Genomic DNA, 17,577 nt, shown 5'->3' on the forward strand with positions numbered 1-17,577 from the left:
CAGTTGTACGTAACTGCTACATATACTCGCTTTGTTAGGAAGAATGTTCACTTTCAATTCCTCAGCGGTCGATTTTTCTGTCTGTTTTCATTAACCTCAGTGCAAGTACGGTTCTTGGTAGCATTTTAAACTCTTTAAGCAGTAAAGCAACTGTGAATGCAGGTGCCGACTAGCAAAGTCAGTAAAACCTTTGGGTGATGATACCAGAGGTCTGGGACTCGAACCCTGCCAACATCAAAGAGTTACTGATCTCATTTAAAACAAGCTTGCCAATCAAAAAAAAAAACAACTGTAAATATGATTGAACTGATGCACTTGTTGATAAAGGAAGTTGCAAATGAACAGGCACTCTTAAATAACAATGCAAATTTGATAGCAAATATAGACTTATTTAGCTAGCATTTCTGGATCCATTGCCAACAAAACATGCTTCAAACTAAAATCAATGGAAACTACAATCATTGCATTCACTTTTGTAGTATTCTTTGCGTTTGCAACTATTTTTTACTATTAACATTATGAATGTTCATAAAAATTAAAAACACAGTTACAGGGACCAAGATCGTTGTCCCCAATCGGATCATTTGGAAGCCTTGTCTCTACGATTCCTTCTATCTTTTTCCTCAGCAAATCCTCTTTCAAGATATTCACACACTTTCGAAGATCAAGATATTCAAGGTCGGGACTGTTGGGGTTTAACACCGATACCAATCGATTCCTCACTAAACAGATAACTTGTATTTGAACAATAACAACTCTAGACAACAATCTAAATATTCTCTACAACCAAACTAACATGCCCAACTCGCTAAATAACTATTAACAACAGATAATAATGTAAAGCAGTAAACACATACCACAACACAAAGATATACCGTGGTTCGGCCAATAGTGCCTACTTCCACAAGAGCTAGTCCTTTTATAAAGTGGGAAGGAAGATTACAATCATTCCTTGCAGTCTCTCACCTTACTAGATCACTCCTCTTTCTTTACAGGTTTGTATCTTTGTAAATGTTATCTCTCAATCTTGATTGCTTTCAAGATTGGGTTTCTCTCTTTGGTCTTGTGTATTTTTGTGTCTCTTCTGAGTGTTAGGTTTTGCCAAAACCCCAACCCATATTGCAAGCTCGCGGTTCCACAAAAATAGAATTCTTTTGAATTTAGACATGGGTGGGGGCGCGCCTTGGGAAAGGCTAAAGTCGAGCGCGCGCGCTAAAAACACTAGAGGTCGTCCAAGGCATGGGCGCGGGTCGCTTGAGCAAGACTAATCTGAGCGCGTGCGCGCACAAGCTTCTCCACGCAGGCTGAACTCCTTTTCTCCTCATGTGAGGGATAACTCCAACAATCTCCCCTTCCCGAACAGTAAGGGGGGATACATCCATGCAATTTCCAAATCAACAGGAGGATTCTGCTACCATTCCGGCGGTAGCACAACAAATATCAAACTTACCTTCCGGTAAGACTTTGGTCATCATATCCGACCCATTCTTGTCGGTATAGATCTTCTTAATACACAAATGCTTATCTTCGAGTACTTCTCTAATCCAATGATAACACACATGTATGTGCTTGGATCTAGAATGAAAACTCGGATTCTTGTTCAAATGGATGGCGCTCTGATTGTCACATAGAACTACAAACTGTTTTTGCTTTAGCCCTAGTTCGTCGAAGAACCTCTTCATCCATAGCATCTCTTTGCAACACTCAGTGGCTGCAATATACTCGGCTTATGTAGTGGAGAGGGTAACACACTTTTGCAACTTAGATTGCCAAGAAACTGCTCCCCCTGCAAAAGTAACCAGATAACCGGAGGTGGACTTCATCAAGTTAACATCACCTGCCATGTCTGCATCAGTGTAGCCTTCAAGTAAAGGCTTACTTCCACCAAAACACAAACACGATTTGGAAGTGCCCTTGAGATATCTCAATATCCACTTAACACCTTCCCAATGTCGCACTCTTTCCCCAGATTTGACAGAAATTGGATTACAACACCAACGGCGAAAACAATATCCGGTCTTGTACACACCATTACATATATCAAGCTGCCCACTGCGAATGCATAAGAAATCTTTTCCATCTGACTCTGCTCATGCTCACTCTTTGGACACATCTCTTTGGTCATGCGGAACTGGCTACCAAGCGGACAACTGACTGGCTTCGCTTGATCCATATTGAATCACTTCAACACCTTCTCAATGTATAGTAGCTTTCTTGAGAAAGCCACAACTTCTCACTCTTTCTGTCACGAGTGATCCGCATTCCAAGTATCTGCTTTGCTTGACCCAAATCCTTCATCTCAAAGGACTTACTTAAGTCTTTCTTCAGCTTGGATATCTTGTTGATGTTTGAGCCAACTATCAACATATCATCCACAGACAACAAGAGCACTATGAAATCCCCATCTGGAAATTTCTGAACAAACACACAATGATCGGAAGCAGACTTCTTGTATCCTTGCTTCGCCATAAAGGAATCAAACTTTATGTACCACTGTCTCGGTGCATGCTTCAACCCATACAAGCTCTTTATCAGTTTGCATACTAGGTGCTCCTTGCCTTTGACCTCAAACCCCTCTGGCTGGTCCATGTAAACATCTTCTTCAAGGTCTCCATGAAGAAAGATTGTCTTAACATCTAGCTGCTCAACCTCTAAGTTCATACTTGCGGTCATACCTAATACCACCCGGATAGAAGTCATCTTCACTACAGGAGAGAAAATCTTATCAAAGTCAATCCCTTTCCTTTGACCAAATCCCTTCACTACAAGGCGAGCTTTGTTCCTTGGGTGTGGATTGTTCTCCTCATGTTTGACTTTGTAAATCCACTTATTCTTGAGAACTTTTCTTCCTGTCGGTTTCTCAACTAACTCATAAGTGTGATTCTTATGCAAAGAATTCATCTCATCATGCATGGCCTTCAACCACTTCTCTTTGTCTGTACCTTCAAGTGCCTCTTGATGGTACATAGGTTCTCCACCATCTGATAGTAGAACGTACGTATGTGGTGGATACCTGGTTGAAGCTTGTCTCTCTCTGTTTGACTTCCTTGCCCCATCTGCTGGTGCCTCAAGAGGATGCACTTCTTCTTGCTCTGTTGGTGGTTCATGCACTTCATCTGCATATTCTATACCAATAGGTTCTATCCCATCATGAGCAATATGATTATCATCATGAGCTTCAAACTCATGGTTCTCTGCATTCTCAATGCCTTCTGCACGTTCCATAGTAGGAACTTCTGGTTTTGAATCAACAAGATCATTAGTGAAAGCCTGTAGCTTCTCACCTTCCTCAAAGTCTGCTATGGTTTGGTCTTCCAAGAACACAACATCTCGACTTCAGATTACCTTCTTGTTAATCGGATCATAGAGTTTGTAACCAAACTTTTCATCTCCATAACCCAGGAAAATGCACTGCTTGGCTTTTGTTTGGGTGAGAACTCACGCAAACACACTAATGATCTTGTTGGAGAGGTTGATATGGAGTGAGAGAGACTGTACCACCAATGGCTGCCTACGTATCCAAATTGTTCTCTGGAATCAAGTCTCAAAAATGCACGTAGTTCTTCGTTTGAAATGATTGTTGGGTATTTATAGGAATCTTATTGCTAAAAATACCCTTTCCTTATTTGACGAGATATTTCCCTCTTTGTATGAAATCTTTCCTAAAGCTTCATATGGAAAAAATCCCTTGACATATCTCCGGACCTGCTATATATAACTTGGGTGTCATATTAGTGGGCAGTGTCATTGCTTCAATAGAGGGCATTCCCGAATGCCACATTAGTAGACAAGCGGGGCTGCCACAGTAGCGGGCTAGCAAGCCCGCCTCGTTAGTGGCCGACTCTTATAGTGGTACCCAATGATGGTCGTTTGTAGGGGTACCAGTACAGTGGTACATACACCGCCCCCTCTTTGCCGGATGGAACTCGTTCTTTGCGGCGAATAATAGACATCATATTGCTATAAAAGAATGAAACAGTGTGATCGAAATTTCTGCGATGCTATGCGAATAACTTAGTTGAGGTTAACTTAACTTAGAATGCTTTGTCATCGTGAGATCGACTGACCTAGCGGGTAACTCGGAAACTCAGTGACTTTGACCATGTGCAATTAATTACATTAGTAAGGGTAATCTAGTAAATGATGGCATATGATTTCTAATTAGACCCATGGAAATAAAGATGACGGCAAATCAAATTATGGAACATGCCTCACACTAATAAGTTTGATAAGTGTTTGTTTAACTAAGAAGGAATGAATCTAAAACAATTGTGACCGGAAAAAGAAGGTGTGATAAGGATCGGTTGGGGTTTGCAAATATAGAGTTGAGATGTGGGTACTTGCAAGCTTTGGCCTTTTGATGCAAACAGAGATATTCATGAAAATAGAAAAAAGAATCTACCGACCTTTGAATTGGGAAATCGAATCGTGGTTACCTGCCTATAAGAAGGTAATGTTATTTTGTACTCTCTGAATATTCAGTGCTACCCGTTCCAAGTATTTAAGATTTCATATATCTCAGGGCGATATGGTGAATGGGAAAGAAAATGGTGGTGAGATGAAGGCTAAAATTTGGTGGCAATACTGCTGATTGGACGATGATGAGTTTATTTGGTGAGGCGTTAAACGAGATGGGATAGAGCGTACCGCCTTGCCAACTAACAAAATTGCTCGTAGTACAACCTCCGATGAACTCACAAGCATGTTCCGCTTGAAGAACTTCGGCATTGAGCAGCTTTCGGAATATGACAGAGGACACCCAGTGAAGGAGGGGAATTAGTGGTGACTTTTGCACGCAATTTGGTATGGGTTGATGATACCTCTTGACAAGGAGGTGTCTCGAAGTTCTATCTGTGTATGGCGATTCCACCGATTCAAGTGTCTATGTCGTTATGGTTGGTCTTCGCGAGGGCACGACTTTGGCGAAGTATACCGGTGTCCCCGGGCGATGAATTCATCTCTCTTGGTACGGCCTCAACGCTATACAGAAGAAGATGGGTCCCTGATGTTTCATGTGGAATGGGCGTATCCAAAGATGAAGTTTAAAGGATTACCGAAGGGGTACCGAAACTGGGATAAGTACTGTTTCTTAGTACGGGGAAATTGGAACCCTTATGCAACCCGTGTCCCGAATAGGATTATAGGTATGAAGCACGAAGGGTGCGCCTGCATAATCACTATCTTGTGAATTATCTATATATTCTGGTTACTGACGTTTTTGTTTTTAGGTGATCGACCAAGTACCACGGACTTTGATGTGAGCAGCCAAGCCATGGAGCATCTCAGATTTTACTTTAGCATGGACAGGGAGGAGAACATCTGGGACTTGTCATGGCCTAATGAAGTGGTTCGTAGCTGCCATTACAGTGAAGAAAAACGCTGTGGACATGCCCTTGATGTTCCCAAGTGTCCATATGGGTCGCGACGACAGGCTCCCCGACAACAAGTAACCATGCTAGAAGCTCGACAAGCTGGTGATGAGCAGCGTGACAATGAGCAGAGGTCCCTTGTAACTGCGTCTCCCATTTTAGAAGCTCGCTTGAAAACGCAGAAGAGAAAAATAATAGATGAAGCTGCCAATGCCCGTGTTGAAGGATTGAAAGCTCTTGAAGTATTCCCCAAATCTACCGCTTCAATGGAGAGGCGGAGTAAGCGCAAAGCGGACAAAGACGTTAACGGGACTTGCCGACCAGAAACTGTAGTTGCTAATGAGAGTGTGGAGGTTGGTGTGAAGGAAATTACCTGGGCTGAAGGTACTCCAGATGATGGGCGTTGGCTGCCTCTTGTTCCTTTGAATAATGAAGGTACAGGGAGTAATATGCTTGTAATTAAAAAAGACTCTGAAATTATCCGGGGACAACCTCAGTCTATGGAGATAGAGCAAAAGGCAGCCGCCCCCAATGGTGCTATGGACGAAAGAATTTTTCGTGAAACGACGAGTGTGTCCATACCTGTTGGAGATATTACCTCAGTTGAACCATTAGCACTTGTCTCGGCAGTTTTTCTTGATGACGAGGTGATAGAGGCGTTAAGGCCTCATGCGGACATTGATTTTTCTGCTGAAATGGTCGAGGAGTATATGCATGACCAACTTTTACTACCAGAATTAGGATCTAGTAACACGAAAGAGGTAGAGGCAAGTTCAGAATTGTGTATCCTTGGGATGCAGACGTTGCAAAAGGTAATCCCATTATACATGTTGCCTCTCTATATTACTTAGCATGGCCTTTTGAAAACGTATTCAACTTGTATATATATGTATATATCTCTGCTTTTGTAGGCCATGGAAAATTTCGCTAAGCTGATGGCGGTGTTAGAGAAAGAAAACCATGCAATGCCAGGATCCCTGACGGCGGATTTAGTACAGAAAGAGCAAGAGGAAGCGAAGGCTGAGAGTGCTAGAGCCCAGATGGAAACGATGCTTTTGCGAGAGAAGGTGGCAGCCTTGTCGTGTGAAAAGGAGGAGATGGTGCAGGCGATAAAAGGGAAAGATAAGGAATGTAAGAAGGCTATGAGAGAGCTGCGTGAGGAGAAGAAGACACTATCTGAAGTGACTCTTAAACTCTCATTGGCGCTGCTTGAGAAAGCTCAGCTTGAGGCTGTGTCGAAGAAGTACGTTGACGTGATAAGTCGAGCGCGAGATGTTATGAATGGCTTTGCAAAGATTATACTTCGTTGTACCGGACCTGCCGAGGAAAGAGGTTTGCGGGATATTGCTCCCAAGTGCCTTTGAGGATGCCATAGAAGACCTTGGGCTTGAAGATGGAGTAGGCGAGGGTGCTATGGAATTGGGGGATAGTTATGATACTTCGCCTTAAAATATGGCGATTTGGCGTAACATACGTAGTTATTTGCACTTGCAAAAATACACTCTGTTCACAGTTATTTGCAGTATGTCACAATAGAATGAATTTTCTGATTTCCTTCTCTATATGTTTTGAACATCTGTGTATAGTGCTTTCTCTGAAATGTTCATTATGATTTGTTCTCTAATTTCTCTTGTTAGTTGCGGCTAAAGGTTTTGTATGGTGAATGTGGATGGCTGTGTAGTGCATTGTATAACATGAAGAGTTATGGATGCAATCATCCTCCGGTTTATTTTTCCTTATTGTGAGAGATTTCACTAAGTTTGTTTGTGGAATGCAGTTCCCTCTTGTTTCTGAGGATTAAATTAATTAGAAGTTAGTAACGGAGCGTAGAGACTCCGGTACTTCTAGGGTAGAGCTTCTTAATTTACCCGGGGTGCCGAAGTCATTTGAGTTGGCTGCAAAGTTCGCTATGGTGTTAGCTTTGAGATCACGCCCTTGAATGTTGCTAATCTTTGTTGTGTTTCGATTACCTTGAAATGACCGAGGAATATGCAAAGACAACCTTGGCTCTCGTGCGAGACATATCCGGATACTATTGTGCGTAAGAGCCTTGAAATGTGTGTGGATGTCTTGCAACAAGTGTGAGAACCTACTCCCTCTTGGCGATGAGTTAAAGATAGTTAGCGGATGCACGGATGCAATAGCTTCAAAGGCATGTGCGAGCAGATAGCCTCAAGCTTCTCGCGATTAGAATATAGCGACTCGGAAGGTTGCAAATGAACAAGCCCGTCAAGTGTGAGGGAGACTGGTGGATTGAAGATCTCTCGCACTAAGGATTGATTTGTATCGAGTCCTAGCAGCCATGAAATGTCGAGGGGTTCGATCACGAGTGTTGGTGCATCCCTTCCGAGAATTATGCCCGTAAGGTCTTAACGAAGAAAGCCGACTTATGGAATGCATCTAACCACAAAAAGCTGATTTGGTTGTGAATCTGATTGAACAAGAGCGAGACTTGTGGTTGAGACACTTGTCGGCTTGTTGCTGTTGAGAAACTTCGCAATTCCTATTAGTTTTCTTTTCGCCTTCTACTTAACTGCAGTGATGCTTGATTGCACGATCTCTTGCGGACTTGATCTTGAGAGGAGGATTGGTTCACAATTGGAAATTGCTACTCTAGATGATATTTTGATCCCATCATTCCGTCCACAATCTTTGAAACTTTGTTTGATGTTGACGCCATTCACGTAATTCTAGTAAATTTCTCTCGGCCAGGAAGACAAAGAAGACGATGTGGAAGATACTTATATGAATCGGCGACCCTGTTCACCCTCACAAACTGCCGTACTCAAAGTTGCGAAGCTAGTGGACAGTTATCTTGCTGAAGTAGCTGCTGATGTAAACCTCAAACTTACCAAGTTCATGGTAATTGCGGAGACTTTGCCAGCACGAGTTGCAGATAGTAGGCTATGGAGACGCTAAGTTTCCGACTTGGATTGGTTGGAGACGGTTAAAAAACTCCCAAAAGTTTCAGTAGCTGGAAACAAGTATACCATAAGAGGATGCCCACGGTTTATGTAATAGCACTCTCTTTGTTTCTTTTGTAATCTGGATGCTTCAGGTGGTGTCATGTCTCATCCCTTGTAAGTTGTAACAATTTGGCTTACGTGGTTTCATGGTACTAAAATTTCTCTTGGTCATGAGGAAGATTTGTAAAATGATTGAAAACTACTTGTGAAATATACTACTTGGTCGGCCGTTTTCCCCATTAATGTCTAAGAGTGATTATGATTTATGAATGTCTTATGTGTTACTGAAATTCTCTATTCGCAATCCAAATTCCAACATGCATACTGGAAGTCGATTGTATAAACTATTATTTGTTTGTTTCTTTATTTTGTAGATGTCATTACTTCGAAGTATATAGTGTAAATATCCAATCTTAAATTTTTTAACGTCGTTGGCTTTGACGATGATAGCTATGAAATGTGAATTGTAATGGCAGTGACATCAAACTAGTTGGTATCTATACGAACTCAAAGTCGTGGATCACCTCATTGTCCCTTTTGGCCTTTGGTAGTATTGGATGAAACTGACTTCTATTTATTTGTGCTCTGTTCTAGATAATTGCAACTTGGTATTGGCAAGGGGATTGTGGAAAGTAGAGCGGGGACAATTTTGCTGATCAACTGAATTTCAATTTTGGAGAGTAGAGTAGGGAATACACCCACGGTAATGGAGAGTCGGTAGGAAACTGAAACTTGTAATTCAAAGAAAAAACAAAGCGGAAGAAATTGTACTTTGTAAGTTTGGAAAACCCACCTATAGACATTCAGAATCTCACAAGATACTAGCAAGAAAGTTTTGTTTAACGTGATTTGGGTAGTTATCAAATCATCTTTTTTGATAACTAGTAAGAAAGTAGCTTGAATCAAATCTTTTTTTTTTTGAATCTTTTTTTAAAGACAATAGGAAAAAGGAAATGTAGGCCACTCCCGGTGTTTGACTACCTAAAATTTCTCGGATAAATGCGATTTGAGGTTGCAGCGTGTAGCTTCTTTAATTTGCTAGCCAGTATGGCCTGTTTGTTTATTGGATTTGGAATGCTTTGAATTAAGTGTTGATGCGTGCACGACCTCTTGTATAATGAAGAACACCTAGGTGATAATGTAAAATCTGGGAAACAGAAATTTCATTTTGTTGGTAGACCCGATAAACCAGTTTGCATTTATATAGTCATTCCCGCTTGATTGCTATGTGATTTGTGATGAGTGGGGTAAGGTATTGTAAATGCTAACCCCACGATTTTCTGGTCGTGGTTCAAGATATTGCATATGCAAGCCCCTGTGACTTCCCTCGATCGTGGAGTAAGGTGTTGCGGACGCGAACTCCACGACTTTGTGATGCGTGGAGTAAGGTTTTGCAAACACAAACTCCACGACTTTTTGATGCGTGGAGTAAGGTTTTGCAAACGCAAACTCCACGACTTTTTGATGCGTGGAGTAAGGTTTTGCAAACGCAAACTCCGCGACTTTGTGATGCGTGGAGTAAGGTTTTGCAAACACAAACTCCATGACTTTTTGATGCATGGAGTAAGGTTTTGCAAACGCAAACTCCACGACTTTTTGATGCGTGGAGTACGGTTTTGCAAACGCAAACTCCACGACTTTTTGATGCGTGGAGTAAGGTTTTGCAAACGCCAACTCCACGACTTTTTGATGCGTGGAGTAAGGTTTTGCAAACGCAAACTCCACGACTTTGAATTGGTGTAGGTTAAATACCAACCTCACCTAAACTGAGGTGGTGGTATTCTAACCTTGTTGTATTCTAACTTCTGTTGTGGTCCTTCCGATATGTTTTGCTTCTGTTTGCCTTTACCTTCGTTTGAGTCTTTACTCCGGAAGTCTTTGTCTCTTGAGGCTTTTGATCTAACATCTTCCTCCACGTTAATGAACTGCTGTGTTCGTGCCAACAAATCGGATTTGGATTGTGGGGGGTCCCGTACAAGGGAGTTGTAAATTCCGTTTTTATCGAAATGGACTCCTTCCTTGAATGCATGAATGATCATTACGTCAGGGACATCGGTGACCTCTGCTTTGCACTTAAGCGAAAACGAATTCACTTAACTTTGCCAATGCTTCATCCTTTTGCTGCTTGGTGTTGAGCAAGATGTTGACATCCTTAGGGCGTGTCCAATTATGCTTAAACCGATCCGTGAACCGGTTTGCTAATTCCCGAAATGACGCTAGATTGAGTAGGGCAAGCTGGAAAGCCAACGTAGAGCTTCTCCTTTTAACGCGTGAGACGGAAAAAGTTTGCCTGAGGGGTCATCTTTTGCGCCATAGAATTACCCCCGCTTTTAAACTCCATAACATGATCGTTTGGGTCTCCTCCTCGCCGTTGAACGTAGGAAGGTCCGGTTGTTTGAATCCTTTCCTCGATGCTCGCATTTTGTATTTTTAGAGAACATCTCCGGCGACATCTCTTCATTTACTGCAAGGTCTTTCCATCGTGCTTCGATGACACACCCACATTAGTCATTGTTTTCTTGATGATGTCTTTGATTTGTTGTTCAAGAATGGTGCACCCAGTGGCTTCTAGACTTCACGACTTGAGGAGTAACTTTACTACGTTGCATCTCACGGTGTTGTCGCCCCCAGTTGTTGCTTGCTTCTATATTTGGTTTCCTTGGGGAGAGACCTATGCCGATACAACGGACTAAGGCCGGTCGAACCGGGGACCCATTTCTTTGGTGTGGCCATATTCGGGCTGACCGTCATTAACCTCATCAGATCGGTTTGTCTTTGCATTCAAGCCATGTCTAAAGGTCATGTTGCAATTGCCTCGAGGTCCCCGCTCTTGGCGTTCAGCATTTCGTCTTATGGTGGATGTTGTCCACCTCTCGATCTGCTATGATCAACATTCAATGATCTTGTCATGTTATGACCACTTATCGCCTAGTGTTGTTGGTATTTCGAGATCCGGATCGTCTTCTTGAATGAGATGAATGTCGTTTGACCTTGGGTGGCGATGCTTTCGGGGACCGCTTCCAATGGACGGGATGTACCGTAATTAAATTGTAGTCGGTTGGATACACTCCGATTTTCACGGATCCGGGAGCTATTGCGGTGTGGAAGATGCAAACATCGGCGCTCATCCCTTTGTACTTTTGCTTCCCTTTGTCCAAATTTTTGCTTCTGCAAGTAGTTGCTATGCTCTTTCTCTCTTCTGAACCTCTGACGCAGTACTTCTAACGGCATGTCTTCACCTCCTATCTCCATGTTATCCGGATCTACTTCGTTTGCATTTGTAACATCTAGATCTTGAAGGTGAGTTACCGAGCCCCGAGATGTCGGACGCCTAGATCCGGGTTGTCGTGGCACCGAGTTGAAAGGCTGGCTGATCTTGCAGATCTTTGCGCCGGTTGTTCTATCACCTCCCTCGATTGATTAGTATTTCCGGATTTTCGTCTTGTTGTTGTTGTGTTCTTGCATTCTTGTTCGCCTGAGACCTTGTAGTTTTTGCCATTAATGGTGCTTGGAAGAAGGAACGTGAAAGAGGGCCCGTCAATAAGGACCACGGACGGCGCCAATTATGTTTGGGTGAGAACTCACGCAAACACACTAATGATCTTGTTGGAGAGGTTGATATGGAGTGAGAGAGACTGTACCACCAATGGCTGCCTACGTATCCAAATTGTTCTCTGGAATCAAGTCTCAAAAATGCACGTAGTTCTTCGTTTGAAATGATTGTTGGGTATTTATAGGAATCTTATTGCTAAAAATACCCTTTCCTTATTTGACGAGATATTTCCCTCTTTGTATGAAATCTTTCCTAAAGCTTCATATGGAAAAAATCCCTTGACATATCTCCGGACCTGCTATATATAACTTGGGTGTCATATTAGTGGGCAGTGTCATTGCTTCAATAGAGGGCATTCCCGAATGCCACATTAGTAGACAAGCGGGGCTGCCACAGTAGCGGGCTAGCAAGCCCGCCTCGTTAGTGGCCGGCTCTTATAGTGTACCCAATGATGGTCGTTTGTAGGGGTACCAGTACAGTGGTACATACAGCTTTGTCATCAAGCTTGGATCTTTCATCCTTCGGAATGTGCACAAATGCCCTGCACCCAAATACCCTCAAGTATCCATAATCAACATCTCTGTCTGACCATACTCTCTCTGGATAGTCACTATTCAGAGGCTTCGATGGCGATAGGTTGATCACATGTACGGCTGTGCGCATTGCTTCTACCCAGTAGGTTCTAGGTAGCTTAGAGTGAGACAGCATGCATCTCATCCTCTCTACAATAGTCTGGTTCATTCTCTCGGCTATTCCATTTTGTTGCAGTGTCTTGGGAACGGTCTGCTCATGATGAATCCCATGACTCTGGCAATACTCTTCAAACGGCCCAATGTACTCACCCCCATTATCTGAGCGAATACACTTCAATAACTTCCCTGTCTCTCTTTCCACCATGTTATGGAATTTCTCAAACACGCCAAATACTTCATCCTTGGTCTTCAGACTATATGCCCATACCTTTCTTGACGCATCATCAATGAAGGTCACGAAGTATAAAGCTCCCCCATGGGACTTCATTTTTATAGGACCACAGTATATAAGTCTGTGTGCACTAGTTCAAGGACATTGTCCTTTCTGTGAGTCGGGAATCTTTGGAAAGACACCCTGTGTTGCTTTCCGACCAAACAATGAGTACATCTATTTAAATGTGTACCTTTGATGTCTGGCAAGGCCTTTTGCTTAGCAAGAACTTCCATCCCTTTTTCGCCCATATGACACAGTCTCTTGTGCCACAGTTCGGAGGAAGCTTCTTCTTCTGCCGCATTCACTTCTGTTTTACACAAACTAGCCTGTGTTTTGTAAAGAGAGCAAGTTTTCTTCCCTCTGGCTGCTACAATGGAACCTCTGCTCAGTTTCATACCCCGTTACGAAACGAGTTTACAAAGCCATCATCATCTAACTTCCCAGCAGAAATTAGGCTTAACCGAATGTCAGGGACATGTCTTACATCATTGAGTGTCAAGGTGTATCCGACATTTGTTTCAATGTGAACATCCCCAATCCCTGCAATCTTCGAGACTCCACGGTTGCCCATCTTCACTTCACCATATTCACCACAGTTGTAGGTAGTGAAGAATCCCCTGTGTGGTGTGACATGATAGGATGCTCCTGTATCGATCTATCACCCACTCTGTATCCTGGCATGAAGTACTAAGACAACACTCACCATAATCTAACACAATTCCCACTAGACCATCATCGACTAGTGTGGTAGTATCTCAGCCTGAGTTTCCGTTCCTCTTTACCATGTCTTCATGTACACAGTTATTCTTCTCATCCCTCTTCAGTGTTCTGCACTCATATCTGAAGTGGCCTTTGGTGGCACAATAGTAGCACTGTCTCTCTACCTTAGGAGTTCTAGCTTGAACCCTAGATTTGCTTCTGTCATCACCTCTAGAATGAGATGGTTTTCTGCTTCTACCTCTCCCTGTTTCTCTGTGACAAGGATCTTTGAATGAGAGGAGCTACTTTTTGAACTCCTTCTAGTCTCCTCATTTAACAAAGACGTGGTAGCCATTTCCATGGAAACGATTCCATCCTTAGCTGCTCCTTGTAGAAAGACTGCTAACGTCTCCCAACTTTCAGGTAGAGAGCCTAATAGGAACAAAGCCCAACTTCATCTCCCAAATTAATCTTAGCTTCATCAAATGCATCTGATTGATGGTATTCTGTACTTCGTTAAGATGCTCAGACATTGAAGAACCTTCTTGGTACTTCGTGTTGGCAAACTTCTTAACGAGCAGCACTTTGTTTCCGCCCGACTTCCTCTCATAGAGGTCTTCGAGTTTCTTCCATAAGCCAAAAGCTATAGTCTTTTATGATACATGGTGAAAGACACTGTCGTCAATCCACTGTCAAATGTACCCAATTGCTTTTCTATCAAGCTTGCTCCACTTAGCCGCAGCAACCGATTCTCGTCTTTCTCCTCCATTCTCAATGGGTTGTGCCAAGTCCTTGCATTAAAACAAGTCTTCCATATTGGCTTTCCAAATGGTGTAGTTCTTCCTATTCAGACTCGCCATGCGAGTGTTCACGGAATTGTCCATCTCTCCAAGTTATTTAAACTCAAATCTTCTCTCAGGAGTTTTGTCAAACACCTTCCGACCAAGATTTGGATAACCCCTAGGCTAATCTAACTTGGCTATGATACCACTTGTTGGGGTTTAACACCAATACCAATCGATTCCCCACTACACATATAACTTGTATTTGAACAATAACAACTCCAGACAACAATCTAAATATTCCCTACAACCAAACTAACATGCCCAACTCGCTAAACAACTATTAACAACAGATAATAATGTAAAGCAGTAAACACATACCACAACACAAAGATATACCGTGGTCCGGCCAATGGTGCCTACTTCCACAAGAGCTAGTCCTTCTATAAAGTGGGAAGGAAGATTACAATCACTCCTTGCAGTCTCTCACCTTATTAGATCACTCCTCTCTCTTTACAGGCTTGTATCTTTGTAAATGTTATCTCTCAATCTTGATTGCTTTCAAGATTGGGTTTCTCTCTTTGTTCTTGTGTATTTTTGTGTCTCTTTTGAGTGTTAGGTTTTGCCAAAACCCCAACCCATATTGCAAACTCGCGGTTCCACAAAAATAGAATTCTTCTGAATTTAGACATGGGTGCGGGCGCGCCTTGGGCAAGGCCAAAGTCGAGCGCGCTAGTGCTAAAAACACTGGAGGTCGTTCAAGGCATGGGCGCGGGTCATGCCTTAAGCAAGACTAATCTGAGCGCGTGCGCGCTCAAGCTTCTCCATGCATGCTGAAATCCTTTTCTCCTCATGTGAGGGATAACTCCAACAGGGACATCCATCAAGAATAGCTTGCAATGCAATCTTTAGCGCGATGTCCTAATTTTCCACACACCCAACAATTTCCTTTGAACTTCTTAGACGTTTGCTGTCCGTTTTCATTAGAACCTGTTGGGGAAAAACGATACCAATCGATCCCTACTAACCTAACTTTAACTTGGACAATCTACTACTCCAATAAAAATCTAAACTTTAATTACAACCTAAACTATAGATATAACTATCACAAACAAGCAATAGAAATATAAAACAAGTAAAACATACCACAACACAAAGATGTACCGTGGTTCGGCTAATGATGTCTACTTCCACAAGAGCTAATCATTTTATAAGTATGAGAAGGAAGATTACAATCACTCCTCTCAAGTCTCTCCACCTTACTAGATCACTCCTCTCTTCTTATAAGCTTTTCTCTTTGCAAGGGTTTTCTCTCAATTTTGATTTCTCTTAAAATTGGGTTTCTATTCAAGACTTGGTTTTCCAAAACCTAACTTCTATTTTTATAGTAATCTGAAATTTCAGCGCGCCTGTGAAATTTTGCGTTACTGTGGAGAAAATCAGAACCCGATTTATTTAGGCATGAGCGCGGGCGCGCTCTCAAATAGGCAAATCTGAACGCGCACACGCCCTCTTATTTTCCCAGCTTAGAAAGTCCAGTAACTTTGTTTCATGAGAGGCTGAAAAAAAAACTATCTTCTTTTTCACGGCAAGGGCACGGGTGCGCCTTGGGTAAGGCCAATCTGAGCGCATGCGCGCTCAGACTTCTTCACACGAATAGTACCAGTTTCTCCTTTTCTTCCTCATCCTCATGTGAGGGATAACTCCAACAATCTCCTCCTCCCGAATAGTGAGGGTGGATACCTCCATGCATTCCCAAATCAACAGGAGGAGTGTGCTACCATTCTGGCGGTAGCACAACAAACATCAAACTTACATTTCGGTAAAACTTTGGTCATCATATCCGACCTGTTCTTGTTGGTATGGATCTTTTCAATACACAAATACTTGTCTTCGAGAACTTCTCTAATTCGATGATAACGCACATGTATGTGCTTGGATCTAGAATGAAAACTCAGATTCTTGCTTAAATAGATGGCGCTCTGACTGTCACATAGAACTACAAACTATTTCTGCTTTAGCCCTAGTTCATCGAAGAACCTCTTCATCCATAGCATCTCTTTGTAACACTAAGTGGCTGCAATATACTCGGCTTCTATAGTGAAGAGGGCAACACACTTTTGCAACTTAGATTGCCAAGAAACTGCTCCCCCTGCAAAAGCAAACAGATAACCGGAGGTGGACTTCATAGAGTCAACATCACCTGCCATGTCTGCATCATTGTAGCCTTCAAGCAAGGTCTTACTCCTACCAAAACACAAATATTCTTTGGAAGTGCCGTTGAGATATCTCAATATCCACTTAACACCTTCTCAATGCTCTTTACCTGGATTTGACAGAAAACGGCTTACAACACCAACAGCGAAAAGCAATATCTGGTCTTGTATACACCATTGCATACATCAAGCTGCCCATTATGGATGCATAAGGAATCTTTTCGATTTTGACTCTGCTCATGCTCACCCTTTGGACACATATCTTTGGTCATGAGGAACTGGCCACCAAGCAGACAACTGACTGGCTTCGCTTGATTCATGTTGAATCTCTTTAACACCTTCTCAATGTAGCTTTCTTAAGAAAGCCACAACTTCCCACTCTTTCTGTCACGAGTGATCCGCATACCAAGTATCTGCTTTGCTTGACCAAAATCTTTCATCTCAAAGGACTTACTCAAGTCTTTCTTCAGCTTTGATATCTTGTGGATGTTCTGGCCAACTATCAACATATCATCCACATACAACAAGAGCACTATGAAATCCCTATCTGGAAATTTTTGAACAAACACACAATAATCGGAAGCGGACTTCATGTAGCCATGCTTCACCATAAAGGAATCAAACTTTATGTACTACTTTCTCGGTGCCTGCTTCAACCAATACAAACTCTTTATTAGCTTGCATACTAGGTGCTCCTTGACCTTTGACCGCAAACCCCTCTGGCTGGTCCATGTAGACATCTTCTTCAAGGTCTCCATGAAGAAAAGTTGTCTTGACATCTAATTGCTCAACCTCTAGATTCATACTTGCGGTTAGACCCAATACCACCCTGATTGAAGGCATCTTAACTACAGGAGAGAAAATTTCATCAAAGTTGATACCTTTCCTTTGACCGAATCCCTTCACAACAAGGTGAGCTTTGTGTCTTGGATGTGGATTATTCTCCTCATGCTTGACTTTGAAGATCCAGTTATTCTTGAGAACTTTTCTTCCTTCCGGTTTCTCAACTAAGTCATAAGTGTAATT

General features: G+C 42.4%; 1 protein-coding gene and 1 pseudogene across 1 annotated transcript; both read left to right on the forward strand.

Moving 5' to 3' along the window:
* The first annotated feature begins 5,294 nt into the window (after positions 1-5,294).
* Positions 5,295-6,733, forward strand: LOC147499471 (uncharacterized). The gene is made up of 2 exons (XM_086563483.1): positions 5,295-6,181; positions 6,281-6,733. Exons 1-2 carry the CDS (start codon positions 5,300-5,302, stop codon positions 6,731-6,733), a joined length of 1,335 nt encoding a protein of 444 aa, XP_086419609.1. The 5' UTR covers positions 5,295-5,299.
* An 88-nt stretch (positions 6,734-6,821) lies between these two features.
* Positions 6,822-8,550, forward strand: LOC147499472 (BTB/POZ domain-containing protein At5g48800-like; annotated as a pseudogene).
* The last annotated feature ends 9,027 nt before the right edge of the window (positions 8,551-17,577 follow it).

The sequence above is a fragment of the Coptis chinensis genome, chromosome 5, assembly GCF_015680905.1.
Source record: "Coptis chinensis isolate HL-2020 chromosome 5, ASM1568090v1, whole genome shotgun sequence".
NCBI lineage: Eukaryota > Viridiplantae > Streptophyta > Magnoliopsida > Ranunculales > Ranunculaceae > Coptis > Coptis chinensis.

What these genes read in the sequence shown, in the direction of transcription:
- LOC147499471 (XM_086563483.1), top strand. Translation starts at nt 5,300, where the DNA reads ATGGACAGGGAGGAGAACATCTGGGACTTGTCATGGCCTAATGAAGTG. An exon ending in GGATGCAGACGTTGCAAAAG is followed by an intron (nt 6,182 to 6,280) that starts GTAATCCCATTA and finishes CTGCTTTTGTAG; the next exon opens with GCCATGGAAAATTTCGCTAA.